This window comes from Fomitiporia mediterranea (genome assembly GCF_000271605.1).
Source record: "Fomitiporia mediterranea MF3/22 unplaced genomic scaffold FOMMEscaffold_1, whole genome shotgun sequence".
NCBI classification, from domain to species: Eukaryota; Fungi; Basidiomycota; class Agaricomycetes; order Hymenochaetales; family Hymenochaetaceae; genus Fomitiporia; species Fomitiporia mediterranea.
In genome coordinates this window covers 2,069,313-2,094,752 of record NW_006760386.1, presented here as the reverse complement: position 1 = coordinate 2,094,752, position 25,440 = coordinate 2,069,313, and the positions used below count along the sequence as shown (strand labels likewise).

Here is a 25,440-nt window from a genome sequence, read left to right as displayed (position 1 = left end):
TCACTTCACAATTTTGATCATTGTTGATATGAATTACTTATTGTGCAACAGATTAGAATCGTCATGCTTCATCAATCTATCATTACAAAGCCAGCCCTTGACAATAGGTGCACAGATGCCACTTACCACTCAGTACTAATTTTACCAAACTTGTTTGCTACACAACAAGCAAGTGACTGCAAGTTATGATTGAGTCAGCTTTTTGCACATGCAATGTTGTACTAATAAAGAAATAAACACTGTGTAAAGTGATGCTCTCTTCACCTTTATTGTTCGATTGCACTGTTAGGCGTTCACAGATGAGTAGCACAGCACAAGATACACCTAGCACTGACAAACCTCGAGTCTCTAAATCGACGCGAAGAGCTCAGGCAGCACAGAAACTTAACGAATGTGAGCTTTATTGACGTGTTTAAGCAAGAGGAGGTGATGTACTAATGCGCTTGTGTCTGCTTATAGTCCTACAGAAAAGAAATGCAGGCTACTGTGCAACTTACTCTGCTGACGAAGGGAATCGTGAATATATTCTCGGTTAGTTTGTAGTTTCTTATTTATCAGTGTTTGGTATTCTGTAATTGGCTGTTATAAGTAACCCTTGGTGGGAAGCGACGGGAGTTAGCCATAGACTGGTCTGTAGATGACATTATGAAGAGGTGGGACACATCCAATGTTCTTGGAAAGTACTTCGAGGGGCAGTAGTTAGCTAACAAGTACCTTGGCGCACATGCTCACTGCGCGTGCCCTTCATTTGTCCAAGGCCAGACTATGTTATATGATAGTATACCTTCCCTGATATCTTCAAAACGTAGTGAAAGAAGTACACATAGTTTATACCACAATCTTAGTAACTGCAAACTATGATTGAGTCAGCTCTTTGCACTTGCAAAATAGTGCTAATAAATGAATAGATTCCCTGTAATGCAACGGTTTCTTCACCTTTATTATTTGATCTCATTAATATATTGTTAGCTGTACTTCAATGAGTAGGGCAACACAAGATACACCTTCTTCGCAAGGAGATCCAGTGAAGACACTCAGAGTCTGTAAGTGTTTTAATTCGTTCGAGCAAGAGAAAATACAGTGCTAACACGCTTGTATCTTCTTAATAGTTCTTCAGGAAAGGAACGAGGATTACTGTGTAACTCGTGAACAAGACCCGATGGGAGGACCGATATATATTCGTGGTTGGTGTTTTTTACTCTCATATATCGCTGTTGGTATTCATAACAGACTACAATAAGTGACCCTTAATGGAAAGACGCGGGAGATAAATGCAAGAGATTGTCCTATAGATGGCGTTATAAAGAACTGGGACAAATCCAAGCTCTTTGGTAAATATTTCGAGGGGAAGTAGTTAGGTGATGATGATGTAGTAGTAGTAGTAGTAGTAGTGTTTGTAGAGCATTGAGTTTCAATGAATGAGTTGAACAACGACTCGGACTACACGAGGCACGCACGCTCACTGCGCGTGTCCTCCATCCGCCATCCTCGCCCCGTTCCTCCACCCACGCCTCTCTCGTCGAACACGGCCAATGCCAATGCAATCGCCAGCAAACACAGTCTAACCAGCTCTAGACCGACCTGTCTTCGTTTCCATATTCATACTTGTGTGCGTTGTTGGCAGCAGATACATATACAGCGGATAGCGGATAGCGGATGCTCATCGTCCAACCGACGTCCACCTGCGACGTCTGCCTCGACCGCTATGCATGGGACGCACCCGCTTCAGAGTCCCTTTCCAAACCCCACGTAATCACCTGCGGACATGTATTTTGTCATCAGTGAGTTTGTTCTGCGGTCCGCTTATTCGACAAATATGTAATGTTGAATTATCGCGCGCCAAATCGTAATATCATTACTCTAGATGTCTGCAGAATCTCCGCACACCGCGTACTTGCCCTCTCTGCAGGGCGAGCTTTCACCTTACCAGAGCGGTGAAGATCCATGTTGATCTTGCGAGTGACGATGCTGGGCGACATCTCACAGCGGAGGAGGCCGAAGCACGGCGGTTCGAGTTGCGTATTGCAGAAATCTCGTTGCTCGAATCTTCGTCGCAGGTGCCATCGGTGACGACGACATCAGAAGATGGGCCTACGGAGGATGGCGGGGAAAGAACAACAACGAACGAGGACTTGGAAAGCCAACGGGCTCTTATAGTCGAAGAGGCGCTCGCCTTCCTCGACAACACCCCGCCGGAATCGGTAAGCTACAATAGTGCTTCTTCGTACTTCTCATTATCTCTGATCATCTTCTCTCATTTTTGTTCGCATCTCCGCTCACTTGCGCTACATATCTCTGCATATCTTCCCCCTCGCCGTTGTTCGGTTAACATACATGCAAACAGCATCCCATCCTGCGCAACCTCCTTGCGTCCATCAACACCCAACGAACGCTTTCGGAGAGCCTGCATACTGCGGAAGTAGAGACTTTACGCATGCGTGGTGAGCGTGACCATGCCCGTCGATACTTACGCAGGGCCGAGCGTGCGAGGGAGCAGGAAGTGGCCCTTGCTAAGAGCGCGGAGAAGAACTGGATGATGCGGGTCGCAGAAGTCGAGCGGGATTGTGAGGTGTAAGTATTTCTAACTCATTCCGATTCATTCGGGCCTTCCACTAATACACATGCTGGGCACGTTTATCTGGACTTGTGATTTGTAGCAAGGTACGTATTTCCACAAGGTACACATTATGAAAAATGTTGAACTGAGGGCAATCATGACTTTAGCTCACGGAAGCAGCAGCAGAGCGTCAACGTCTTCAGGATGAACTTGCACACTATAAGCTATCTCTTAAAGATGCCCAGGCAACACAATCGGACATCCTCGTCCAAGCGCACATGCAAATCCGTGACCAATCTCAAAACGCTGTTGCTGCCCCTCCGTATTCTCCTCCATCCCGAACAGTACCAGTAGCCCAAGCCCAGGATCAACCTGCCTCGTCTGCGGTGGCAGCGTCAACATCATCGGTCACTCAACAGTCGCAATCGCAATCGCAGTCACAACCCCAGGCGTATCAGCAAACCCAACCTCAAGCAGGGCCTTCTACTGCGGCATCCTCCTCTGAAGTCGCTTTCGCACGTACCTCCTCCCCCTCGCCATCCACGTACGAATATGAATATGAATACACGTACAACCCACTTCCCCGCCCTCCAGAGCCTGTTCCTCTTTCTCGACTTCCCGCGTTTGCGCGACCACGGCCGGGGAGTAGCGCCTATACGGCTGCGAGGGCTTTGGCGAGGCATGCTCATCGACATGAAAAAAGGGCAGAAGAGAGTGACCGGGACAAAGGTAGGGATAGAGAAAAGGAGAGGGAAGCAAGAAGGGAGAGGCGAAGAGAGAAAGAACGAGAACGCGGGAGGGAGACAGAAGATGAGAGGGAACGGAAGGAGAGAAAAGAGAGGAGGAAGGAGCGCGAGAGAGCGCGAGAAAGGGAGAGAGAAAGAGGGATGAAGGGCGTAGGCTCGGATTCTGGGAAAGAGCATCGCCGTACGCGAGAAGGGAAGGAGAAAGATCGCGGTACGGATACCTCTGCGACAGAGACACAAGAGCGTCTTAAGGCTGCGCGAAAGCACCATACCTCCCGTCAGGGCACCTCAGAGCAGCCAAGCGGGTCGGCGCTCACGAATGGTGCTGCCTACATGAACGAGATTGAAGCTCCTGTTCCGGATCAACCCAACGGAAAAGCGAATACAGAGATAAATGGTGTAGCACCAATGCCTGCTGCAGTCCCGCGTGATGTTGTAGGCGGATGGGGCCTCGAGCGTTCATGGCGCGCTTCCCTAGCTTCTAATTCGTCAGATGCATCCGGGCCCGCCGAAGACTTGTATGCCCCGCATAGAGACGCGGCCGGTGTAGTTGGAGCCGTAGCTGTTGGATCGAGCCATACAAAGATGAGGGTTCGGGAGGAAAAGGACAAGGAGAAAGAGAAGAAAACGGACAAAGTTAAGGGCAAAGGGAAAGAGAAGGAGGTAGACGTGCTAGAGCCTGCAACCGACGACATCAAGGACGACTTTGTCTTTGTGGCATCTGCTAACGAGGAACGGGAGAAAGAACGCGATCGGCACATCCCCTTCGCATCTTATCCGTCATCTTCGAACAACATCCTTCCACAGCCTCCCCAGTCGCAAACTCCTGCGCAAGCTCAATGGCAAGGCAGAGAAAGAGAAAGACGAACGACATTAAGCGCGGTACCCTCTGCTCTTGGGCTCGTCCTTGTCCCAAGTCCTGACGGTCGAGGCGGGTACGAATACCAATACCAATATCAATACCGATTCCCACCACAATCGACTATCCAGCCCGGAAGTGCCGCGAGTGGTACAACATTAGGCGGCAAGGAATCAATTACACCACTAGCTAGCCTTCTCAACAGCAATAATCAGCATAACGGGTATTTTTTTGGAGCAGCGCCGGAGATGCATAGTCGTGCTTCGACGGCGAGTAACGCAACGCTTACGCGACGGGCGACGGATTCTCAACTTCAGGCCCAAGCACAAGCACATGCCTATGGTGTATATCCTACACTTAGACATCCGCGTGCACCGTCAACTGCGCCTTTACATGTCCCGCAACCGCGACGCGTGTCTTTGACAATCCCAGAGCCTCCAGAATCAGAGCCGGAGTCTATTCGCTCGCAGACTCGAACCCAACCACAGGCTCAGGCTCAGACGCAGACCCAACAGCCCTTTCGTGGTGGTAATGAGTCGTACGTGAGTTCAGGATACCCAAACGTAGAATCATGGAGGGATGCATTTAGTCAACAGCAGCAGCAACAACGCGCGACCGCAGTCGATAGTACCAATGGAAATGGAGGCTCAGGAGGGTTTTACGCCAACTCCAACCCAAGTGCAAACATGAGCCTCGACAGTGCGCTTGCCTCTAAGTCTCTCGCAGCCGCTGCTTCTACCTCGTCGTCAAACATTGCCACTGGTACTGATTCAAATGCAGAAGAAAGCGGAGGACCACAACATACTCTGCGCCACCGAACGAGCGACTCAAGCACGGCCTCCGCATCTACGGGCATCAGTTTAACAGGTACGACGAGCGGCGAACGTCGCAAACAGCTACTCGACGCGTTGTTCATGGGTTCGTCGACTAGTACGGACACAGGTGCTTCGACTTCGAACAGGTCGAGTTACGCGTCAAATGGGTCGTTCGACGAGGTTGTTGCGAATACGAATGCAAATAGGGTGTCCCTTGGAAGGACGTTAGACGCTAATACCGCTGGTCCTTCGATCGCAGGAGTCGCAAAAACGGATCCTTCCGCATCTACACAAGGCCAAAACCTCGTCGTAGCCCCCGTCGCACAAAAGCCAGTCGTACCTCCCGCTCCTCGCGGTGTCCCGAGTCGGGACGGTAGGCCTTCACGTGGACTCGATATGAGCACGCGACCGAGTACGACTCAGCCTATCCAAACCATTCAGAATACCCAAGCACAAGTCCCTGGGTCAACTGCGTATCCTGCTACTGCTCTCCCAGTGCCGTCCACCTCTCACGTCCGACAGGCTACTTACCCGCCTGGTACGTATGCTTCTTCCACGATGGCGTACGCGACGTTGCCACACGCGCAGACTCAAGGAGGTCAAGCGACGTACGGGACTACCGCTGCGTATCCGTATACTTATCCCGCTTCTGCATACTACCAGTCTCAACCACAAGCACATGGTGCAAGTACTGCTGCTGCTGCTACTGCTACTGCTACTGCTGCCGCACAAGCAAGCCGCTTTGCTAATTACTCGGTAGCTCCGGCGGCTGTTGCCAGTGCACAGGATCACCGTTAGCTGTTGAAAGTCATTTGTCAATTGATGTTTACAACAAACGACGATTCCGGTGATAGTCGAGGAATTTAGTGTACTCCCTGTCTCTACTTGCGAAAACCCTTTCTTTTTCCTCAACGTTCTTTCCTGACCTGATAACGTTTTGACAACGTGACTTTACGACTTTAGCTTGTACTCACTGCTTTCTTCGCTTTGCCTTCGTATATCCTATCTGTATCGTTTTTATTTCTTACTTACGATTTAACGACTTCGGTTTTTTGTTTTGTTTTCCTGCTTACTTACGCTTATGACGTTACCCCCCGGCTTTACTTTCTTGGTTTTTTATTGTTCTTGATGGAATATGTTCTTGTAATATTTTCTTCTTGACTGTTTGGTTTTCGCGTTTGTCTAGGTAAATCTCCCTCCCTCTTTCCACTTTCCTTTCGCTAAAGGAACGACACTCTGTCATTCTTGGTATTAGATACTAAGATAGAGTCGTGTATCGTTGTAGCTCTGGATTGTGAATATAAATGGAACAACTCGGACTTCTTGCCTGTCACTGTGAATTTTCCCGTGCGAGACTGAGGGACAGGATTGTCGAACAGGATATTAGAGGAAATGTGTATTGCACGCAGATATCCAGCGCACTATACACGAAGGTGTCGGCAGTATCAGATATTATCCAATCCGCCGTCTTCCAACATTTTTACATGTGTGCAGCGAGTACGAGAGAGTGAACGAGCGAAACAAAACCTCATCATGTCTCCTCCCTCCCTCCCGAAGCGCCATAATTAACCCACGTCATCACTAAAGATATCGAAAAAAGTAAGAATGCATAGATGGACAGTCCCTACTTCGAGAAGGACTTGATAATGCGTGCAGAAATGTGCAAGAAGACGACGGAGCCGATGAACACGACGGAGAGGATGAGGACAACGAACGGGTCTCTGTAACGACAATATTCAATTAATATTGGTTTCTTGACGGATTTACGCAGAATAAAGAAGACTGTGGGACGTACACTCGAAGGCCTGGAGAGTCATCCGTGTAAAGTCGAAGCATGGTGTTAGACGAGCCGCCTGCACCTGCTGCGCGTGTCGAGTTAGGCTTGGAGACTTGCGAGCCTGCTGCACGTCGCCTGCGAGCGTGAACATGTCCATATTAACATAGGCACATTGTAGGTGACGATAGTATATTACAAGTCCGGACACCCAATGAAATGCAAGTCAAAATCAGCGAAACGAGAAAACAGTCAGCGTCAAACATGAGAGGAATGAGGACGAAGTAGCACTAACCGAACTTGCGCGCCAGGCGGGGCTGCGACAGCATTTGAACGAGCACTGGGAGACGAGGGACGCGACGAGTCGGACTGTTCATACCAGAGTGTTGTTTCAGAACATAAATTCAGAATAAATGAGTGTAACTACTTACCATAGTGAATGAGGAGGAAGGAGGAAGGAACTTGTACGTGGTCGTGTAGCAATTACGCGTGAGGTGGCAGCGAAATTGCAGCGGTGGGAGTCGATCCCCACATTCGGCGATTCAAATTACGTCAGCGTGCTGCGTACATTGACATAACGACACAGCGACTGCATCCTCATTCTGCAAGCCGCCATGTCTCTTGTACGTCCCTACGTCCCTAGTCCCTTTCACACTCAGCAACAAATAATAACTAATATCTACCTGCCAGATCCACGCACTCGTAGCCCGCGGCCCCGAAGTCCTCGCCGAGCACCACGCCGGCATACGCGACTTCTCCCAAGCAACCCAAACAATCCTCTCCAAGATCCCCCAAGGACCCGGTAAACTCACCTACGCATGGGAACAATACCTCTTTCACTACGTCTCCGATGGTACACTCATCTTCCTCGTCATGGCAGATGACGCAGCAGGCCGCCGCATGCCTTTCGCCTTCCTCTACGAGCTCGAACGTCAGTTCGCCGAGTCCCCCACAGCGTCCACACAGGATTTGTCCTCCGTCCCCTCTCACGGCCTCCAACAGTCTTTCGGCCCGAGACTCGCAGCACTCGTAGACGAGTTCAACACCGCCCCTCCAACAGACGAGATCACCCGTGCAAAAGGTGAACTCGCACAAGTGAAAGACATCATGGTCCAAAACGTCGAGCAGATCCTAAGCCGTGGAGAACGAATCGAGCTTCTAGTAGACAAGACGGACAACATGGCGAGCCAGGCAACGGCATTCCGTCGAGGTGCACGGACAGTCAGACGTCAGCAATTCTGGCGGAACCAGAAGATCATGATCCTCAGCGTGGCGGTCGCTCTCGTGCGTCAATTCTCACCTTGCGCCTTCCATGCAACCTATTCATTTGGCTAATATCGAAATATTGAAATCGTTGTGTTTTTAGGTTATTATATGGGTGATTGCCGCCCAGTTCTGCGGGGCAGGACTGAACCAATGCGGAGCCAAGAACAACGACTCGTAACTTCTCCATTTTCTTTATTGACATTAATGCTATGTCATATGTCATACACTCTCTCATTCACGTCGTTCCAAAGACGCGTCACCTACGATACGCATGTACTATATCTTCTCCCGGACCTCTTTTTTTAACCAATTGCAGCAATTAATCAAGTTCTCCGAAGGTTTTTGTGACTTCGCAAAGCTATGATACAGGAATCTTCTAGCGACGAGTCATAGCAATGAAGAAGAATCTTACCTCCGATGGCACAAGGTTACTGTGTACACTGACGGCAAGCTCAACTGGATGTTTATTGATATAAGTTTCAATTCAATTAGCTCTCCTAGTAGATTTGCTCTTGGGTAAAGGACCTGCCATAGAATCAGTGTAAAAATTAGCGACTTGGAATATAGAATATATGAACAAATATCGTTTCCATTCATTCTACATCAATACCACAGTAATTGATAATTGTGACAAAAGACAAGCTAGGACTAGTATTCATAAACTGTGTAACATACATTTACAACAAAGACGAGGGTAGACGACAAGCTATACTTGTGAACATAGGACGGTCATGATGCGCAAGGAAACGGTATACAGCGCGTCAAGCCATAAACATAAAAGATAACAACAGTCGTGACGTTTAAACAATTGAGAAAGCTTTTGAGCGCCACTCATGCCCATCCTTCGCAGCATCAGCACGCTCCTGTTGACGATTAACCCATCCCGCAGGATGTCCTTGGTCATGGATAAGCACTGAATCGCGCTTCGCGACAACCTTAAATTGACTGTGGCGTGCTGACTTTGAAGATTCGGCCTTGCTCGCACCCTCGTCCTTTTTACGATGGAACAGCTTCGGCGAGCGTCAGTAGATGATTGGACTCGGAATGAACAATACGTACATCTTGTAGGACCTTCGTCCGGCTGCCTTCGTCGCTCGCTTTCGCTTCGTTCATACGGTCGCGAACACCAACAAGTTGTCCGTCAACGTATTCAAGACCAGTCGTCAACGCGCCACTAAGCGCCTTCTGAATTTGTTTCTTTACCAGGCCCGTAGCAAGAGGGCGGAGCGTGTTGTAGAGCGTGTCATGTTTCGAATCACGAATAGAGAACTTGAGCGAGTCGACTTTCACGTTTACATTCTTAACCTTGTACACGCTTGACGGGTCCTTTTGCGCTGAGACAAGATGGACGGTCGCCTACAAAGTCGTCAAGTTGGATGAGTAATTGATATGAGAAGTAACTGGGCGACGTACACTTAGACCTTCTCCACCAAGAATGACGTCCGCAAGACCGGAGTCCTTGATCTTTGGAATTCCAGTCTTCTTGTTGAAGTAAAAGGCAACGTCACGCATGTCTGCCTGAATGTGCCCGAGGTGGAGTGTGATCTCATGGTGGTGCTCATCCGAAATCGCGTCGTATGGCGAAAACTTGACAAAGTTGTGCGCTTCAAGTGTGACAATGCTGTGCGAAGGGTTAGAGGAATATCAAGATTGAACCTGCGGTTACGCACTTCGGGAACAAATTACGCCCAGAAAGAGTGAGGTTCTCGAGTACAAGATCGAGTGAGTCGTCGGTGTATTCGACACGTGGAATAGGGATATATCCGACTTTGTCAATGACTGCGGGAAGTATAACTTTACGAATATCATGCCACAGCTCTGGTTTGAATTTGAGCGAGCCTTCCGAGTCGAAGAGTAGATCCTTCGTGAGACGTGCCCAATCCTGGCCGAAGCGTGCATTGAGAGGATCGTCGCCCATTGCGGAGAAGAATGATCCGATGGCATCAAAGACGGCATCAAAGTGACTCTTGTATTTACCATCGTAGAATTGGCGGCCCGTATCCTGCAACTTGCGCGCTATATCATTGCATTGCGGTTGCAAGACGAATCCAGGTTCAAGAAGGCACTACGGAGACAATGCTCAGATGTGAGAATAAACAATGAGAAGGGAAAACTTACTCGACGAGCATATGAATCAACCTCTTTAAACCAGTTTCGAAGTGCTTCATCAGAATGAGCATCGTCATAAAGAACTTGAATACGGTCGGTGATCTCAGAGAAGCTCCGTCCATTGGCGAAACGTTCAAGAAGCATGCGAATCTCGGCGAGAGCCTGCTGGAGTGAAGGATCGTTGCGAAGTGCGTCATGCGAGTCGGCACCCTTTGACGATGCAGTATGGGCATGACCAGCGTATTCTTCAAGAAAACCAAGCAGCCACCTGACTGCTTGCTGGTAGTCATCATGTCGTTGGCACTCTACAATGACCTACAATAAAATATTAGCACTAGTTCTAAGTAGATAGACAATAGTAAATACCTTCTTTCCGCGGAAAATGAACTGGTCACGACGTTCCTCGGGGAAATACTCCTCGGATAGGAACGTCTTGACGCGATCGTGATGCTCAGATGCTTTGTCCTTGTGTTCCTGTGGCACACGATTCATAATTTGGTCTCTGTAGCCAACGAATTTGTCTTTAAGACCTGACTTCTGCAGAACTTCTTTCTTCTCATTCGGGTCTTCACGTGCATCCACCTCAGCGTTAGTTTCTTCAGTCTGAACTCGAATGTCGTCCTTCTCGCGCTGAGCTTGCTCTTTGCCTGCTTGCTTTGTACTATCAACGAAGCCTCGCGCATCCTGCTTCGCTTGTTCGCCAGTTCGGAAGTCACGATCATCAGGACCTGGTCCACGGATCTTTGCACCAGTGCCCAATGGTTCATGAGGGTGTTGTTGAATAGTGCGTCCTGCCACGTTTGCTTCAAGTACGGGAGTGTCGCCGTTTTGCGCCGTTGTCGTCTGCCCACCAGCTGTGTGGAACTGGTCAGCAGGAGCGGGATCATCGACGCGTGCGAGGCGTTCCTGATCCGGACGAGACAACTCTGCGGCCTTTACGGCACCTCTGGCAAACAAATCGCGTCCGATTAGGGCAAAATCACCAAGGAGCTTTCTTGTTTCAGCATTTGTAAGGACGAGAGTGAGTAATGTTCTCAGATGTGTGACAGCTTGTTGTCCATCCGATGTCGCCTTGTTTTTGTCGACGGGAGCGAGGCTGTTCGGGTCTTGCTTCGCGCGACTAGCATCCACTGCTCGTGTGTGCCAAAGGAAGTTCTGGAATAGCTCGTCCGCATTCTTCTCAGCGACTATAGCACGAGCTGTATCGACGATATCACGGACATCCTGCACGAGACGTTGCCCTTCTGGTGAGAGCTCGCCGACATCCATGGGTGCATTGTCTTTGACATAACGAAGAGTTTCGTCAATCTGCTGATTGTCGGGTAGTCTGCCTTCGCGGAATGCCTCAATTACACCATAGAAGCGCAACTATAATCGACAATTTAGAAGTGATGAGTTGTGCCACCCGAAACAAGTATTTAAAAAATAAATATTTGCCTTGCGGTCGACATCCGCGTCCTTCTGTTGCTTGTTTACGGGGTCAGTGACTGCACCCGCCTGAGGGTTTTCAGAAATGTCGCGAGGGGCTGTGGGGAGGGACATGGTGGGATGAGGAGAGGAAAGAACTTGGTGCTGGGGTATTCAGCGGCAGGAATGCTAACTACTAGTAGTACTGGAGCGAGACAAGTGCAGTCGGAAATCGTATAAGAGGAAGCGGACGAGGCTGGGCGACGTCACTGGCGCGTCATTGCAATAGACTCGAGAGACATGACGTTGGCCAGGTGGGCCGTTGGTGGAATGCGGATCTCCTGTCATGGCCATCTGCTAAGTAGAGGAGTTATGCGGAGCAAGCCAGAATAAAGTCTCGGTCGCAGTTGCGAAGAAGGGTATGATATATTTGGCTGCAACTTTATTTTCTGACGTCATCTCACGGTCAACAACCGCGACTTCACCTCTGTGTCTATGTAATCTCATTGACAGTCTTCTGAGAGCTGCTCGCATTTACAGTGCATAGCATATCTAATAATAAGTCTCGCACGTCTTTTTCATAAAGCAAGGGAAACCCTATTTCTTGGGTGCTCAAAGCGTTGGGGAAAAAGACCCAGCCACTTTCAGTACAGCACGTTTCTGCTTTGGACCTGATTTTTCACCAAATTTTTGGGAAAACTTTAGATACCTACGTGTGCATTTTGTGTACATGTGATGTAGTTGAAGTAATATTCATTCCATAGTTTCCAGTATCTTCGTACATATAATGCAATAAATTTCACTCAAATATTATAATTCCATTGAAAAATTATCATTTCTTATAATGTTTAACAATGTCAACTTGAACTAGTTGACTGAATTGTAGAGTTTGGCATCGAAGATTCCTCAAAAGTTCTCTCAACTTTACGGTCCAAAATTCTGAAACTGAGAATCATACAATGCACTACAACGCCTATACGCGCGAGGAATTTCACTAAGTCCAACCAGTCGCATGGAACAAGACATTATATACACCTTAGCCCCCAAATTGTGTTTAGTCTCATTAGATACGCAATCTGCGGTAATTATTCGTATACTGCACTCAATCAATGATCACATCACCATTCGCAGCATTTTCCCTTGTCATATGCATCTTGCTAGGCATACGGCAGTACTCTAGCTCTTACCCAATGGGAGAAGGAGTAACATCAAATAGTAAGTACATTCATCAACTGGTAAGAATCAAGAGTACAGCAAGTATTTCTTCTCGCCTTCACGCGATAAATTGCATATGGAAAATAACTGAGAACATCAACGAAAGATTGAAATCAATCGATTTACGTCTGCCTTCTCCTGAAAAGAACATGTGCCTTCGGATTAGGCGATAGTGATCCATCGAACTCGAGGTCCTTCGGCCGATCCTGTCCGTCGGGTAGCTTCATATCATAGTTCAACACGAGATACGCCATCATCGCTTTAAGTTCATTTGCAGCGAAGAACCGACCAGGGCTGTTACAAAGAGAGAGGAGAAATTAGTTCTATATCCAGCTCCTACTAAGAGCCGCGAACTCACCAAGCATGTCGTCCGTGTCCGAAAGGTAGGAACTCATTGCTCGTGGACACGAGCTGGTGATGCGTCGCCTCCTCTGCGCTTTCTTCTCGATGGTCCGAGAACCTGAAGGGGCGGAATTCACTAGCATCCGCATATACACCATCATTGCGGTGCACTGAATATGCGTTGCAAGTTACAAATGATCCTTTGGGAAGGAATGTGCCGTCAGAGAGCTTGTAATCAGCCAGGGCTTTTCGTGTCATAGATACTACATTACCATGAAACATGTCAGTGACAAACGAAACAATATTACAGAGATAAGGGTGACGAACTATTTCCTAGTCCACTAAACCGCTGACTTTCTTTCAAAAAGCTATCAATCTTCCGCATTTTTTGCATAGAAAGCTTCGTCCATCCGTCCGACTCGATCACGCGCTCTGCCTCCTCGCGCATTGGTGCAATGTACTCTGGGTGCGCTGCAAGGTGCAACAATCCATGTGTAAAACTCTATAACGCAAATGAGTAACGATGATGAGAAATGTCCATCCAGGAATCTTACATGTGATGAAGTATGGATCGCCGCAAAGTTTAGGCTGAGAATACGCTGAGTTAATCCTTGAACTGATTTTTGTTCGTCATTCGGAGCTTCGTCGATGATCCAAGTCAACATGTCATTCTGTATACGAGTGCGCCTTGTGAGCAAAAATATCGAGGCAAATCGGTATCAAGATGCACTTGCCGGTTTTCCTGGCCACTCATTACCGTGTTCCTCCATCTGTTTCAAACGATATTCAATGATCGGTGCGAGGTGCTTGATACCGCGACGGGTGCTCGCTGGCACAGAGGTGAGGAGCTCGCCGACAATACTGAGAATGAAATTCTCATTTCTACTTATCACTTCTGGGAATATAGGTTAATCACGTACCCTTTCATGAATACAGGGAACATTCGAATGATTTGCGCGGCTTTGATTACGTCAATAGTGAATCGCACGTTAAGCTCAAGGTAATCCTTGTTCCTGCCTAAATTGAAAGTGGTGTCAGGCGGATTGTGAAACAATGTAATGGCATGCAGCTTACAAAGAGGAAGACCGACAAAGACTCGGTTGCTTGCTCTACCAACGACCTGCATCACGGTGCTGAGAGCAGGACGTGAAACCCATTCTAAAATATTGATCAGTGTTTAATTCAGTCCCACCATAGTAGGAGGAAACGCACCAGACCCCTTCGCATTTATGCCTTCTTCGAAGCCCAACTCGATCTCCTCCTTAATGCCTTCAAACAACCCAGAAATGCTACGCGTCAGCTGAGTACGAACTATCGGAACATGGTACAAATCTGCATCCACGAGGCGGCCCATGGTGAATTCTGACGAAATAGACTTTGGAGCGTCTGTCAATACGAATATTGGACACTGCAAACAATAAAATCGCTCACATCTCTCGTTGCTTCCATGAACGACAACTTGTTGTCAGGCGCTCTGCGCACCTCGTCGATAAGTTCCGGGGTGTTGACAACGACCAGCCAGTGCCTCATCTGGGGGACCTTGAATGTACGAGACTTGAACTAATTCCCGATCGAATCAACATCAGTCTCCCCGTGCTCAAGTCCCAACTCACTTTGTCGTATCCTTCTTGCAGCATAGCTCTCGAGCTTGTTATAAATTTCAGTGCTCCATAGTACGATGTCAACCATCCGGCGGGACCGACAGCCGGAACCGCAATCTTTGAGGAAGAGCGGGTCAAGAAGTACTTTTTACATATAACAATCGAAGCTACACACATCGCGTTTGCGGGCCTGAACAAACTGCAGAGCGGAGAAGCCTAGAACAAGAGCACAGCCCGCTAGATATCCTACATTATGTTGTAGATCAATCGAGCCAAGTTCCGGCGGGTTTGGTATTCCCGACGTTGAAGAGTTGAAGATAGACATGATTTCCTTGATGACGAGATACGAGAACGACTTGTTCGGCCAGGATCTGTTCTCCTGGTTTTATTCAAGTTGCCACGGAGCCGTTTTCGCCGAACGACTCAGCAGAATAGCGTGAAGCACCAGCCTAAGTGAGTATGTCGTGCACTTCTGAAGGTCGGGAATAGCAACAATAGAACCACTTTCTCCACGGGTTTAGGCAAGGTGATTCCGCCAGAGCGCATGTTCGCGCGGTACTTACCCACGCCCTTCTGGAGCTATCCGAGCGGGTCTCGGAGGTCTATAAACCTTATACGCCTGTCATGCATGAGAAAAGAAGACATGCGAGCTTAGCGAGCCGGAAACATATGTGCTTACACCGCGTGACGAGCGCACCTCAAATGTACATGACTTAATTGCGAGTTCGAAAGTTTTTATCGGTAGCTCAAGTGCCCTTTAACCCTCAGCATAAAATAATCACAGAGTTCGTAAGATTATTAGAGGGTTCCGATTTGAGACTGCTCCTCGTGCCTTGTCCGAGTCAGGTTCAGAAAAGCCTCAAGTGATCAGTAAATTGAGCAGTTATAACAACCAGGACAGCAGGAGAACGATGCTTACGGCTAGGTGTTCAAAAGATTCCACGCATGCGATGCAATACACAATTGCGGTGGATTCACCAATTCATAACAGGATCCATATTCCAAGGACATAAATCAACGCTCATAAAAGACACCAAGCAGTAGGATAATTTAGTATGGATGCGCAAATGCAGTTGAGTAAGAAAAGTTCCTTAGTGAATGCTGATAGTGGCAACATGGAAGGTAGGCGATGCCTAGAGGCAGTAAAGACAGTCAACTTTCCAGATGAATAGCGAGGTCTGCCCTTTTAGTAAGACAAACACAGTAGGAAGCCATAGACAAGAGATAAGCCAAATCCCAGGAGTGACGATCGAAGTGTCTGAGGAGCACTGAGCTGCATCGATTATATTCACCATCCAGATGTGAGTTAATCAGATATGAGTCCAGGACGGTAGATGCACGTTCGCAGGGAGACGATGTTGTTGCGGACGCGGTGCGGAGAAGGGAAGGTCTGGGAAGAACCGTGGCAACGCGGAAATATAGTACTGATCGGGTCGAGCAGGAGCAAGTTACTCTTCTTTTTTTTTGCGAAATGTTGTACTCTCGATGATCATACTGCTAAGCAACGGGTAAATCATGAAGAATGCAAGCGCAGATTTTCGAGGGCTAGTGGATCTGACATGATTAAAGCAACAAAATGTTGTGAAAAGGCGCGAAAGGAAGTCAAGAAACAATCCAGAGTATGTGAGAAATTTACACTTGTTATGGAGATAACCGGATCACGCCGACCATCGCGCATTTAACTCTCGACGTCAGCGCATACATCCACCCCAACCTTTCCTCCGTTCGTCCACCATCCACAATGTCTCTCTCGAACAAACTCTCAATCACTGACCTCGATCTCTCGGGAAAGAGGGTCCTCATTCGTGTTGACTTCAATGTCCCCATGCAGGACGGCAAAATCACAAACCCCGCAGTTCGTCCTCTCGCTTGTCATGTGTTCATCGTCTAGATCTAACGAGATTGAATACAGCGTATCGTCGCAGCCCTCCCGACGATAGAACACGCAATAAATAATGGTGGGAAAGCTCAGCTCCGTTGGATATTGTCGACATAAGGTCTAACGCGTGCCTGTAGGAGCTCGCGCAGTTATCTTGATGTCGCACCTCGGACGCCCAGACGGCCAAGTCAATCCGAAATACTCTCTGGAACCTGTGGCGAAGGAACTAGAACAACGCCTCGGAAAACCTGTTATCTTTACCAAAGACTGTGTCGGTCCAGAGGTGGAACAGACTGTTGCGTCCGCACCTGAGGGCTCTGTTATTCTCCTCGAGAACCTACGCTTCCACATCGAGGAAGAAGGCTCGGCTAAACAGAAGGACGGGACAAAGAAGAAGGCAGACAAGCAAGCTGTTGAAGAATTCTGTGCGGGCTTGACGAAGCTTGGTGATGTCTACGTCAACGACGCGTTTGGCACTGCGCACCGTGCACACGCTAGTATGGTTGGCGTCAAGCTCGATCAGCGTGCTGCTGGATTCCTCATGAAGAAAGAACTTGATTACTTCGCAAAAGCTCTCGAACACCCTGAGAGGCCATTCCTTGCAATTCTTGGTGGTGCGAAGGTATCCGATAAGATTCAGCTGATTGATAACCTGCTCGACAAGGTCAACAAACTCATCATTTGTGGCGGAATGGCATTCACTTTCAAGAAGACTCTCAATGGTGTAAATGTGCGTCTTTCCAGTTACGCTGATCACGCGCTTGAGTTTATATTTTACGGCCGTGCTGCAGATCGGAAAATCTTTATTTGATGAGGCCGGTTCACAGAAAGTTGCCGAACTCGTTGAGAAGGCGAAGAAGAACGAAGTCGAGCTTGTCTTCCCCGTCGACTACATCACGGCGGATGACTTCAACAAGGACGCAAATACAGGCACCGCGACAGACGAAAGTGGCATTCCGGACGACTGGATGGGTCTCGATTGCGGTGAGAAGAGCCGAGAACTTTTCGAACTGACCGTTCTAAGCGCGAAGACCATCCTCTGGAACGGCCCTCCCGGCGTGTTTGAGTTCGAGAAGTTTTCTGGGGGCTCAAAAGCGCTGCTTGCTGCAAATATCAAAGCTGCGCAGAGTGGAAATGTTGTTATAGTCGGCGGTGGGGACACTGCAACACTCGTTGCACAACAGGGTGAGGAAGACAAGCTGAGCCATGTTAGCACTGGTGGTGGGGCATCTCTTGAACTACTCGAGGGCAAGGTACATCCATATCAAGTATTCACATTAGGTCCAGGCTAACACTTTTCATGTTTGCACAGACACTTCCCGGTGTTGCCGCTCTCAGTAACAAGGAGTAAATTTGTACGCCCGCGACGGTGGTGAACCCCTTTTTTACTCTGTAAACTCTCATGGAGAAAGCTGGTAGTAAACATTATAGGCACATAAAAATTGCTGTACAGTAGCACAACTTAGAATCCGTCTGGCAAATTTGGTGAAGACGTCTGTATGCTTATTATGTACGCCATGAAACTTCGTCATTGCCAATTCGGGTAGCTCCATGATAACTACAGTGTTGCGTATCCTGAAAATTTAAGAGCCCACTTCACGACCTTATTATTAATACTTCATTGCGCCTATTTCACACCGCCGGTATGTACTTATGTAGCATCATTCAGACAGCCCGGATAATGCTGAATTGAATCGACAGACGACTGCAATGACGTAAAGCATACGACTCTATTGATTTGATAGAAACCCTGCCACGGTTCAGGTCATATCCTGACTGCACCTTGCACGATGACTGGCTGCCCAGTACACAAGTGCATCCGAGAAAACCGCGAACATCTCTCGTTGACGATTTGTACCTAGCGAGTAAAAGTCCTGATCAGTATTTTCTATTTGCAGTCGATGCACTAGTGAAGAATATCGGCTTTACCAGTTACTTCTCTCGCTTTTCCGCGCGACTATAATGGCCACATTGGAGAGAAGCTACCGCCAGTCTATCCTGATCTCGTGAAATCGATTCAATCCACATGTAGAACATGCGACAAGACAACTTACTGCCACGTCTCTTTCAAAGAATCCGATCGCCCAATTTAAGAATGTATTGTGGCTTGTTTCTATTCTTCTTCGCGCGTAAATGAAATTGTTCTTCATTGCCTAGGTCCCCGGGGATTTTTTTACCGAGAACGTGCCGACCGACTCTCCGGATACTACTCTTTGTCGATACGGAAGTATTCATGAACCAATGTACTGTCGTCAGGTGTCTCGTACACTGACGAGACCGCGCGGGCCGCACACCATATGACCAACACCTCAAGGATCTTCAAGTGGCCGCGTTTTTTCGCTCCGAAAATATGCCTTCCTTCGCGTATTTAAGGCGCACAACTGGACGTGCTAGCCCTGTGGACTTCTCCGTACCCCGGTTTGAAAATGTTTGTCAAGACTCTTGCTACCGTCCTCCTGTCTGCTGTTGGTGCATTCGCTGCACAGGGTCAGCTTGTGCAAGTAACGAACTTCGGCCAAAACCCTACAAATGTATGTATAACTCCCTCCATGTAGTCTACGAATTTCGATCTTATGCTCTAATACGAACAGGTCGGGATGTTCGTTTACAAGCCGGCGAAGCTCGCCTCGCCGCCACCACTTATCGTTGCTATGCACTATTGCACTGGAACTGCGCAGGCATACTTCCAAGGGACGCAATATGCTAATCTTGCGGACACTCACGGCTTCATTGTGATCTACCCGAACGCGCCTGACTCGGGAGGTATGACATTTTCTTTTTAGTGTTTGTTTTGGTCTGACCGACTATCCTTCCAGGATGCTGGTATGTTTACTAGAATTCCAGTGTTCAAACCAACTAATCCTCAATTCAGGGATGTCCACACGCCACAGACCTTGAGTCACAATGCTGGAGGAGATTCCCTGGGAATTGTATCTCAAGTAGGTGCTCCAGCTGCTCCGATATTGATCTCTCGAAATTGACTGATCGACAAGGTCCGTTATGCGATTCAAAATTACGGCGTTGATGTCAGCCGCGTCTTTGCAACCGGAACGAGCTCTGGAGCAATGATGACGAACGTCCTGATGGGAGCGTGAGTGACAGTCAAGGAAGTCGTTTTTCTCCATTTTGACCTAATCCATCGTCAAATAGATACCCAGACGTCTTCCAAGCCGGCTCTGCATTCTCTGGTGTCCCATTCGGATGCTTCGCGGGCCCAGATATGTGGAACTGTGAGTTGTCTGCCAACTTTGTTAGCCAAGACCTCTAACATTTTTTTTGAATAATTGGCAGCGCAATGCGCACTTGGTGAGCTCATTATGACACCAGAGCAATGGGTGAGCATCCTGTGTATCGATTTTCTTCGCATCCATCCTTATCGACCATTTTTAGGGCGATCTTGTCAGAAATGCCTATCCTGGTTACACGGGACCTCGTCCGAAATTCCAGTTCTGGCATGGAACCGTGTAAGGAATTTGTGTAAAGTATGATGGTTTATTGAGCTCATGTTATTTCAGCGACACGACCCTCTATCCTCAGAACTTCTGGGAGGACATTAAGCAATGGACGAATGTCTTTGGTGTCAGCCAGACTCCGACGTCCAACACCACCAATGACCCTCTTCCCGGTTACTCGAGGGCATCCTTCGGTCCGAACGTCCAGGCTATCCTTGCTCAGGGTGTTGGTCACACTGTCCCAGAGCAGGCGAACGATGTTCTTAACTGGTTCGGGCTGAGCAATTTGACTCCTGGAAGCGGCTCGGGCCCGTCGTCCATCCCGGCTTCGCCATCCAGCAGTGCACCGGTTTCTACAGGCACTCCATCGTCTCCATCGTCGGGTACTGCCGCCCACTGGGGTAAGTCAATAAACTTACGCTATTTAATGCTTTGAACTGAATGGTTTTCTGCAGCTCAATGCGGAGGTATCGGCTATACGGGGCCGACGAGTGAGTGCTGCTTTTCAGTTTATTCTGGCCTGGTATTCACGTGTGCTTTGCTTCTAGCTTGTGCATCACCCTACACTTGCACAGTTGCAAACGCGTACTACTCCCAGTGTCTCTAGTTTAACTTACGGAGCCAATCTGTATGACCTTTTCTCTTTATAATAAATTCTGAGGGATATTAAACACATTAAGCGCTAGAGCACAGTGTTGCCTTAATCGCTCCTGAGACGCATATAAAGATCGGAATGCAAAGCTGTCATCGAAGATACGCAGTATGATTATTGCAAAAGCTAAAACGCATACACTTTGACCTGATGCCATATAGACTGCGCATATTCTTATGAACACTCCAAACTCCTCATTGAGAGTTAATCTTGTACAACTGACAATATACTCACGAATCCTACCGGGGTCTAGCAATTTGGGTCATGATGTCGTGAGAGAAGAACGAATCCTTAGGATGTAGGCATCCACCATTCAATGTGTAAATTTCCTACGATACCGTGACATTGTACTCATAGCAGACAAGTACAACACGTGTTTGCGGCAGTTCCACACCACAGAACTCGCAAATCATGCCGGATACATGATATCTATTGTGCCACTTCAAGAACGAGATCCACTTGTTGACTCGGGACTGGTGATTTGACAGGCATTTGCTTTTTGACTTAAGAGTCTGGCGTACATCTCAATGAGGTCTGTGCTCATGTAGCTCGTGTACCTCGTCTGAGCAATGCCTATTACCCTGTTTAAAATGTCGAACATTGCATAGAACCTTTGTACTTTCAAGTTACCGAATATCAGATTAGAAAGAGGACGATAGAATGACCTATCACTTACAAAATGAGGTTCCTAGTAGCAGTTCAAACTGTATCGGACACTCCCGGATGGTAAGGGCTAGCCATCCTTCCTTCACGCCCATGACTTCTCTAATTTCTGGTGGAAAGACTAGCCCGTGTGCGGGAATAGTGAACTTGGTCCATTTTCCCGTGCACTTGTCCAGAAAGTGAAACGTCATGTCTTGCAAGTTCAGAAGGTGCTCTTCCTTGATTGTCCAATAATTACTTGATCCTCCTTGACCAGGTGCCTCAACGATGACATCAGTTTGCAACATAGCTAAAACCAGCTTCTCGAATGTCGCTTTGAGGAGTTGTATTCCCAGCGCTCCGGAATCGATAACTCCTGGGACTGAATTAGACTTACCCCTTGACCCAATAATATAAAGTCCACTGTCGCCATATGTCAGTTTTGCTTCAAGACCATAGTAGTCCGCGGTCAGTCCGGTATCAGTCATATCCATGTAGACCATGTTTTGTGTGAATGAACTTTCATCGACTCCTCCGAAATCTAAATATCCTGTGAAAGATGCACCATCCCCTCCTGTTGGAAACGGCAAAATATGTAAACCTAATACGCCCTTGTCCAAGTCGTCATGTCCCATCAGATTTTCCAGCACTGTAGGTACCGTCTCTTCAGGATGGTCAACAATGGTTCCCTTTGTAAGACTGCGGGGACCCAGACCAAGCACACCGTTGTATTTTGCATTCTTAGCGACGAAGAACATTTGCTCCTTGATTTCAACCCTCTTAGTATTTCCCACAGTGATTGTCGTTTTATAAAGTGGACCTTCTGTTGAGACGGGATCTGTCCCAAAAATTTCTTTCACGTACCGTTCGGGCTGAATCTTGCTTTGTTTGAGCGAATCGTCACAACAGTCACGAATGAGCTTCTCGTCAACATGAGTAAGTCCGGAGCCAGTGTCGACTACAAGGTCAACCTCGAGTCCGGGGTTGTCGCCAAACTTGACTATGGCAACGATCCAAGTATAAATCCCAAAAGCATCTGATCTAAGGGCTTGTTGTGCAACTTCTCTGGTTCGACTTGGCGAAGCTGTTCGGGCTGTTTCCTGGGACAAAGACTCATACACATTGGCAATAGCAATTGCTAGCTGTGCTGTAAGTAAGTCCCAATGCCCAGTGTGCCTTGCATCAATTTTCCCGCCGACAGTCAGCCTGAAAGGTTTCGTGCGTTTCCTTGGTTTCTTTGAATGGCTTGCTTTTCTACCACTCTTAGTAATGTGGCTGTCAGTTGTTCGCAGTTTTCTATTGTCAACGCTATGCTTGGTTGTTTCAGCGGTTCCCTTTGATGTAACTGAATCACGACTTGACTTCGAGCTCGCCCGTGGTCCGGGATCTTCCCCACTCGTCCCAGTCTTCAACGTCACCCTCCTGCTTGCTTTAGTGCTTTTAACAGTAATTTGTTTTTTACCACCATTCGCATGTCTATGCGCCTGTCCGCTCTGTTGCGAGGACGTGTTGCTTTTGCCTGCATCGCTGCGGCGGTGGGAGTCAGTGTCGCCTGTTTTTGCGCGTCTTGACCTGTTTGAAGACAGAGACTCGGAACCTTTTCGACCTTGAAGTGGCATTGCATTCATACAAAGAGTGCGACCTTCTGCTAAATTATAAGAGGGAATGCCAAGATATCGCGCTTAGAGGGGTCCTTTGATGCCTCCAGGGCCAAGGCGAGTTTAGTCACAGCCTTGTCAAGTGGCGTCAACGGATTCAAGTGACCAACTAATCACCCCAAGAGCAAGCCTTAGGAAATAGTATGCCAGGCAAATTTCTTAAAGCACGGTTATGCTTACCAGATAAAATTTTATAGCCCTACCCTTCCCGGGTTACCTATTGTTTGTTCAATGTACTGTATAAAGACGCGTATATCTTTTATACGTACGCAGCCAGAGGATCAGGGAGAGACCGCTTCTAGTAACTAGCGTCTGAATGCATCAATCATTGAGACAAAGCTACATTACCATAGAGATGGCTTTGCTCGACCTTCGGCACACGCCACGCATGCACGCCACACCCACGTACGCGCACCGTATTAGCATTGAGTATTCGCCTTGGATTGGAGAAGAAATAGAAGAGACTAAGGGAGGCATTTGCCTTCCTCAGGCTTCCTGATCATGATTTTCATCCTGCACTCGTCATGTGACTAGTAAACTAACAGTACTCTAGTGTCCAGTGACTCCAGTCCAGTCGCCTCATACTATACCTTCCCACTTGTACCGTGCTTTCTTTAACAATGGTGAGTGACGTACCCATCAGTGAATATATGGATTCTGATGAAGGTCGAGAAAGTACGCGGACTTGGACGAACTGGTGCTTTCCGGCAAGCTCTTTAATAACTCCCGCTCTTCCTCACCCGAGCGCACGCCATCCCCAGATCGCGAACCCCTTTCAAACTGGCCAAACGCAGAAGACGCGAAAGATGTAGACTACTCCTCTGATGCCGAACATGAAAGACAGATATCCAAGATTATCAGCTCCCCATCTCAAGACGCTCCAGATGGCTCAATCGGCATGGGACCTGGTCGTACAGGTGTGAAGGGCGTCATCCGTGATCGCGCGGAGGCACAAGCTCGCGAACGCGAAAAGCGTACGCAAGGAATTGCCGCTATGAATGCTCGGATGGAGCGGATGAATCTCGGCGGAAAGACGTATCTCGAAGAGGAGCGTGAAAGGGAACTAGAAAAGATGATGTTAGAAGGAGCCCCTAAGGATGTAAACGCTGGAATCACTGGGAGAGGCAAACCGAGATTTGGCCATTTGAGAGAGGTCGGTGTCAAGAATTTCGTGTCGGCGGTGGAGAAGGAAGCGCCTGGGACCTGGGTCGTAGTACACCTGTACGATCCGGTGCGTTTCCATTGTTGTTTTCTTCAAATCAATCCATTCCCTGCTCACGTATTCTGTTATAGTCCCTTGACCGATGTCATGATTTAGACACTGAACTCTCGCAACTTGCTCGTACAAACCCGGACACTAAATTTCTCCGCGCGAGAGCATCCGTTCTTGGTTTTGCTTCATCATCCTCTACCATGTCTCGAACGATATCCAGTTCAAATACCCGATCGAACTTACGCGCCTCACGAAATCGGATTACCGAAGCAGATGATGAGGATGACCCATATGCGTACGACGAGAAGGACAACACCTCGGATGCGTTCGATGAAGTGGATGAAGATGAGGATTACAATCAGGATGCCGACGTCGACCTTGATGTATTACCTACCCTCCTTGCATATTGTGATGGTGAATTGGTGCATACATGGGTCCGCGTTGACTGGGAAGCGGGCCCCGCTGGCGTAAACGACCTATTAACTAAGTGCGTCTTATACGATTGCTCAAATGCAATTAGCTGACCATCCACTGCAGACATCATATCCTCAAAGGATCCGGGTTCGGAAACTGCGGGCTTCCGTCCGATGACGAAGATTTATGGGATTCAGACCCTAACTAAGCCAGCTGCCCACTGCTCACCCCTCTGTTCATAATGGATGTATTTTAGTTAATGAATGTTATGTTCTAGAACATTGGTCGACAATTTTTCTGCATCCTCCAGCTCCCGGAAGTTGAAGGAGTAGTCTAACTTTCGTCCAAAGTCACTACTGGCGCCTTGGATGCGGTACAGCACAAGGGTCATACTTTTTGAAGAGGAACGACTGCCTTGTCGAGGTCTCAGGTCTGTAACGGACGAAGGGAATGCTGCATTACTGTAAAAGGATGCTCTCGAAATTCATAGACTGACATGGCTTGTAGGAAGTGACGTAGTGCAGTTGTTGTGCCACAGATACATTTTTCTCGGATTAGGTGTTGAGGTGTTAAATATAACATACCTGCTTTACTTCATGCAATAAGTAAAGGACCAGACTTTCGTCTTATAAATCAAGTCTTGTTAAAATAGCTACGGCATGTAAAACGGCTTAATTCGTTTCAAATAGCAAACAATATTTGGTTTCCAAATAAGAGATCAGATATACAGTGTATTGTCTAGAAACATTTGAGTCCTTTGGGAATGGGAGTTATAAAGATAGTATGTGATCATTATGAAATTAGCAATTTTAGAAGAACACATATATTAAATCAATATA

General features: G+C 47.9%; 8 protein-coding genes across 8 annotated transcripts; 4 read left to right on the top strand and 4 right to left on the bottom strand.

Annotated features, from left to right (window-relative positions):
* The first annotated feature begins 1,444 nt into the window (after positions 1-1,444).
* FOMMEDRAFT_16404 (uncharacterized protein) lies at positions 1,445-6,174 on the top strand. Its single transcript, XM_007261674.1, has 4 exons — positions 1,445-2,201; positions 2,345-2,574; positions 2,723-3,271; positions 3,304-6,174. Exons 3-4 carry the CDS (start codon positions 3,116-3,118, stop codon positions 5,773-5,775), a joined length of 2,628 nt encoding a protein of 875 aa, XP_007261736.1. The 5' UTR covers positions 1,445-2,201; positions 2,345-2,574; positions 2,723-3,115; the 3' UTR covers positions 5,776-6,174.
* Positions 6,175-6,270: 96 nt separating this feature from the next.
* FOMMEDRAFT_116220 (Pre protein translocase Sec Sec61-beta subunit) lies at positions 6,271-7,216 on the bottom strand. Its single transcript, XM_007261673.1, has 4 exons — positions 7,183-7,216; positions 7,047-7,120; positions 6,773-6,889; positions 6,271-6,698 (listed from the first exon to the last, which is right to left on the bottom strand). The coding sequence occupies exons 1-4, from the start codon at positions 7,183-7,185 to the stop codon at positions 6,602-6,604; spliced, it is 291 nt and encodes a 96-aa protein (XP_007261735.1). The 5' UTR covers positions 7,186-7,216; the 3' UTR covers positions 6,271-6,601.
* Positions 7,217-7,365: 149 nt separating this feature from the next.
* FOMMEDRAFT_25062 (VAMP/synaptobrevin-like protein) lies at positions 7,366-8,195 on the top strand (the record flags this gene model as incomplete). Its single annotated transcript, XM_007261672.1, has 3 exons — positions 7,366-7,374; positions 7,442-8,035; positions 8,118-8,195. The coding sequence occupies 3 exons, from the start codon at positions 7,366-7,368 to the stop codon at positions 8,193-8,195; spliced, it is 681 nt and encodes a 226-aa protein (XP_007261734.1).
* Positions 8,196-8,639: 444 nt separating this feature from the next.
* FOMMEDRAFT_16402 (uncharacterized protein) lies at positions 8,640-11,695 on the bottom strand. Its single transcript, XM_007261671.1, has 7 exons — positions 11,564-11,695; positions 10,493-11,494; positions 10,136-10,441; positions 9,688-10,082; positions 9,431-9,638; positions 9,077-9,373; positions 8,640-9,027 (listed from the first exon to the last, which is right to left on the bottom strand). Exons 1-7 carry the CDS (start codon positions 11,666-11,668, stop codon positions 8,818-8,820), a joined length of 2,523 nt encoding a protein of 840 aa, XP_007261733.1. The 5' UTR covers positions 11,669-11,695; the 3' UTR covers positions 8,640-8,817.
* A 1,037-nt stretch (positions 11,696-12,732) lies between these two features.
* Positions 12,733-16,043, bottom strand: FOMMEDRAFT_16395 (cytochrome P450). The gene is made up of 10 exons (XM_007261670.1): positions 14,704-16,043; positions 14,522-14,650; positions 14,303-14,465; positions 14,165-14,248; positions 14,011-14,107; positions 13,825-13,951; positions 13,645-13,761; positions 13,418-13,592; positions 13,107-13,353; positions 12,733-13,042 (listed from the first exon to the last, which is right to left on the bottom strand). The coding sequence occupies exons 1-10, from the start codon at positions 14,866-14,868 to the stop codon at positions 12,871-12,873; spliced, it is 1,476 nt and encodes a 491-aa protein (XP_007261732.1). The 5' UTR covers positions 14,869-16,043; the 3' UTR covers positions 12,733-12,870.
* A 354-nt stretch (positions 16,044-16,397) lies between these two features.
* On the top strand, positions 16,398-21,292 carry FOMMEDRAFT_116207 (phosphoglycerate kinase). Its single transcript, XM_007261669.1, has 18 exons — positions 16,398-16,546; positions 16,604-16,649; positions 16,708-17,300; positions 17,362-17,823; positions 17,883-18,213; positions 18,272-18,667; positions 18,728-19,101; positions 19,162-19,333; positions 19,387-19,393; positions 19,443-19,509; positions 19,564-19,661; positions 19,721-19,800; positions 19,862-19,905; positions 19,961-20,034; positions 20,086-20,423; positions 20,478-20,513; positions 20,571-20,651; positions 20,711-21,292. The coding sequence occupies exons 1-5, from the start codon at positions 16,433-16,435 to the stop codon at positions 17,919-17,921; spliced, it is 1,254 nt and encodes a 417-aa protein (XP_007261731.1). The 5' UTR covers positions 16,398-16,432; the 3' UTR covers positions 17,922-18,213; positions 18,272-18,667; positions 18,728-19,101; positions 19,162-19,333; positions 19,387-19,393; positions 19,443-19,509; positions 19,564-19,661; positions 19,721-19,800; positions 19,862-19,905; positions 19,961-20,034; positions 20,086-20,423; positions 20,478-20,513; positions 20,571-20,651; positions 20,711-21,292.
* A 421-nt stretch (positions 21,293-21,713) lies between these two features.
* Positions 21,714-23,387, bottom strand: FOMMEDRAFT_144038 (uncharacterized protein; the record flags this gene model as incomplete). The annotated part of the gene is made up of 2 exons (XM_007261668.1): positions 23,155-23,387; positions 21,714-23,083 (listed from the first exon to the last, which is right to left on the bottom strand). A coding segment is annotated over exon 2 (1,230 nt), but the record flags the coding sequence as incomplete, so codon positions are not given.
* Positions 23,388-23,483: 96 nt separating this feature from the next.
* On the top strand, positions 23,484-24,849 carry FOMMEDRAFT_164656 (uncharacterized protein). The gene is made up of 4 exons (XM_007261667.1): positions 23,484-23,597; positions 23,651-24,205; positions 24,268-24,674; positions 24,725-24,849. Exons 1-4 carry the CDS (start codon positions 23,595-23,597, stop codon positions 24,807-24,809), a joined length of 1,050 nt encoding a protein of 349 aa, XP_007261729.1. The 5' UTR covers positions 23,484-23,594; the 3' UTR covers positions 24,810-24,849.
* Positions 24,850-25,440: the final 591 nt, after the last annotated feature.

Coding starts and splice junctions, on each gene's coding strand:
- FOMMEDRAFT_116207 (XM_007261669.1), top strand. CDS start 16,433: ATGTCTCTCTCGAACAAACTCTCAATCACTGACCTCGATCTCTCGGGA. Junction 16,547..16,603: donor GCAAAATCACAAACCCCGCA/GTTCGTCCTCTC, acceptor GATTGAATACAG/CGTATCGTCGCAGCCCTCCC. Junction 17,824..17,882: donor TTGAACTACTCGAGGGCAAG/GTACATCCATAT, acceptor ATGTTTGCACAG/ACACTTCCCGGTGTTGCCGC.
- FOMMEDRAFT_16395 (XM_007261670.1), bottom strand. CDS start 14,868: ATGTGTGTAGCTTCGATTGTTATATGTAAAAAGTACTTCTTGACCCGC. Junction 14,466..14,521: donor TCATGGAAGCAACGAGAGAT/GTGAGCGATTTT, acceptor GACGCTCCAAAG/TCTATTTCGTCAGAATTCAC. Junction 13,043..13,106: donor GGACACGGACGACATGCTTG/GTGAGTTCGCGG, acceptor TCTTTGTAACAG/CCCTGGTCGGTTCTTCGCTG.
- FOMMEDRAFT_116220 (XM_007261673.1), bottom strand. Junction 6,890..7,046: donor CCGCCTGGCGCGCAAGTTCG/GTTAGTGCTACT, acceptor TCACGCTCGCAG/GCGACGTGCAGCAGGCTCGC. Junction 6,699..6,772: donor GACTCTCCAGGCCTTCGAGT/GTACGTCCCACA, acceptor TTGTCGTTACAG/AGACCCGTTCGTTGTCCTCA.
- FOMMEDRAFT_16402 (XM_007261671.1), bottom strand. CDS start 11,668: ATGTCCCTCCCCACAGCCCCTCGCGACATTTCTGAAAACCCTCAGGCG. Junction 9,374..9,430: donor TTGGTGGAGAAGGTCTAAGT/GTACGTCGCCCA, acceptor ACGACTTTGTAG/GCGACCGTCCATCTTGTCTC. Junction 9,028..9,076: donor GGACGAAGGTCCTACAAGAT/GTACGTATTGTT, acceptor CGCTCGCCGAAG/CTGTTCCATCGTAAAAAGGA.
- FOMMEDRAFT_164656 (XM_007261667.1), top strand. Junction 24,206..24,267: donor TAGTACACCTGTACGATCCG/GTGCGTTTCCAT, acceptor ATTCTGTTATAG/TCCCTTGACCGATGTCATGA. Junction 24,675..24,724: donor GTAAACGACCTATTAACTAA/GTGCGTCTTATA, acceptor CATCCACTGCAG/ACATCATATCCTCAAAGGAT.
- FOMMEDRAFT_16404 (XM_007261674.1), top strand. CDS start 3,116: ATGAATACACGTACAACCCACTTCCCCGCCCTCCAGAGCCTGTTCCTC. Junction 3,272..3,303: donor TGAAAAAAGGGCAGAAGAGA/GTGACCGGGACA, acceptor GATAGAGAAAAG/GAGAGGGAAGCAAGAAGGGA.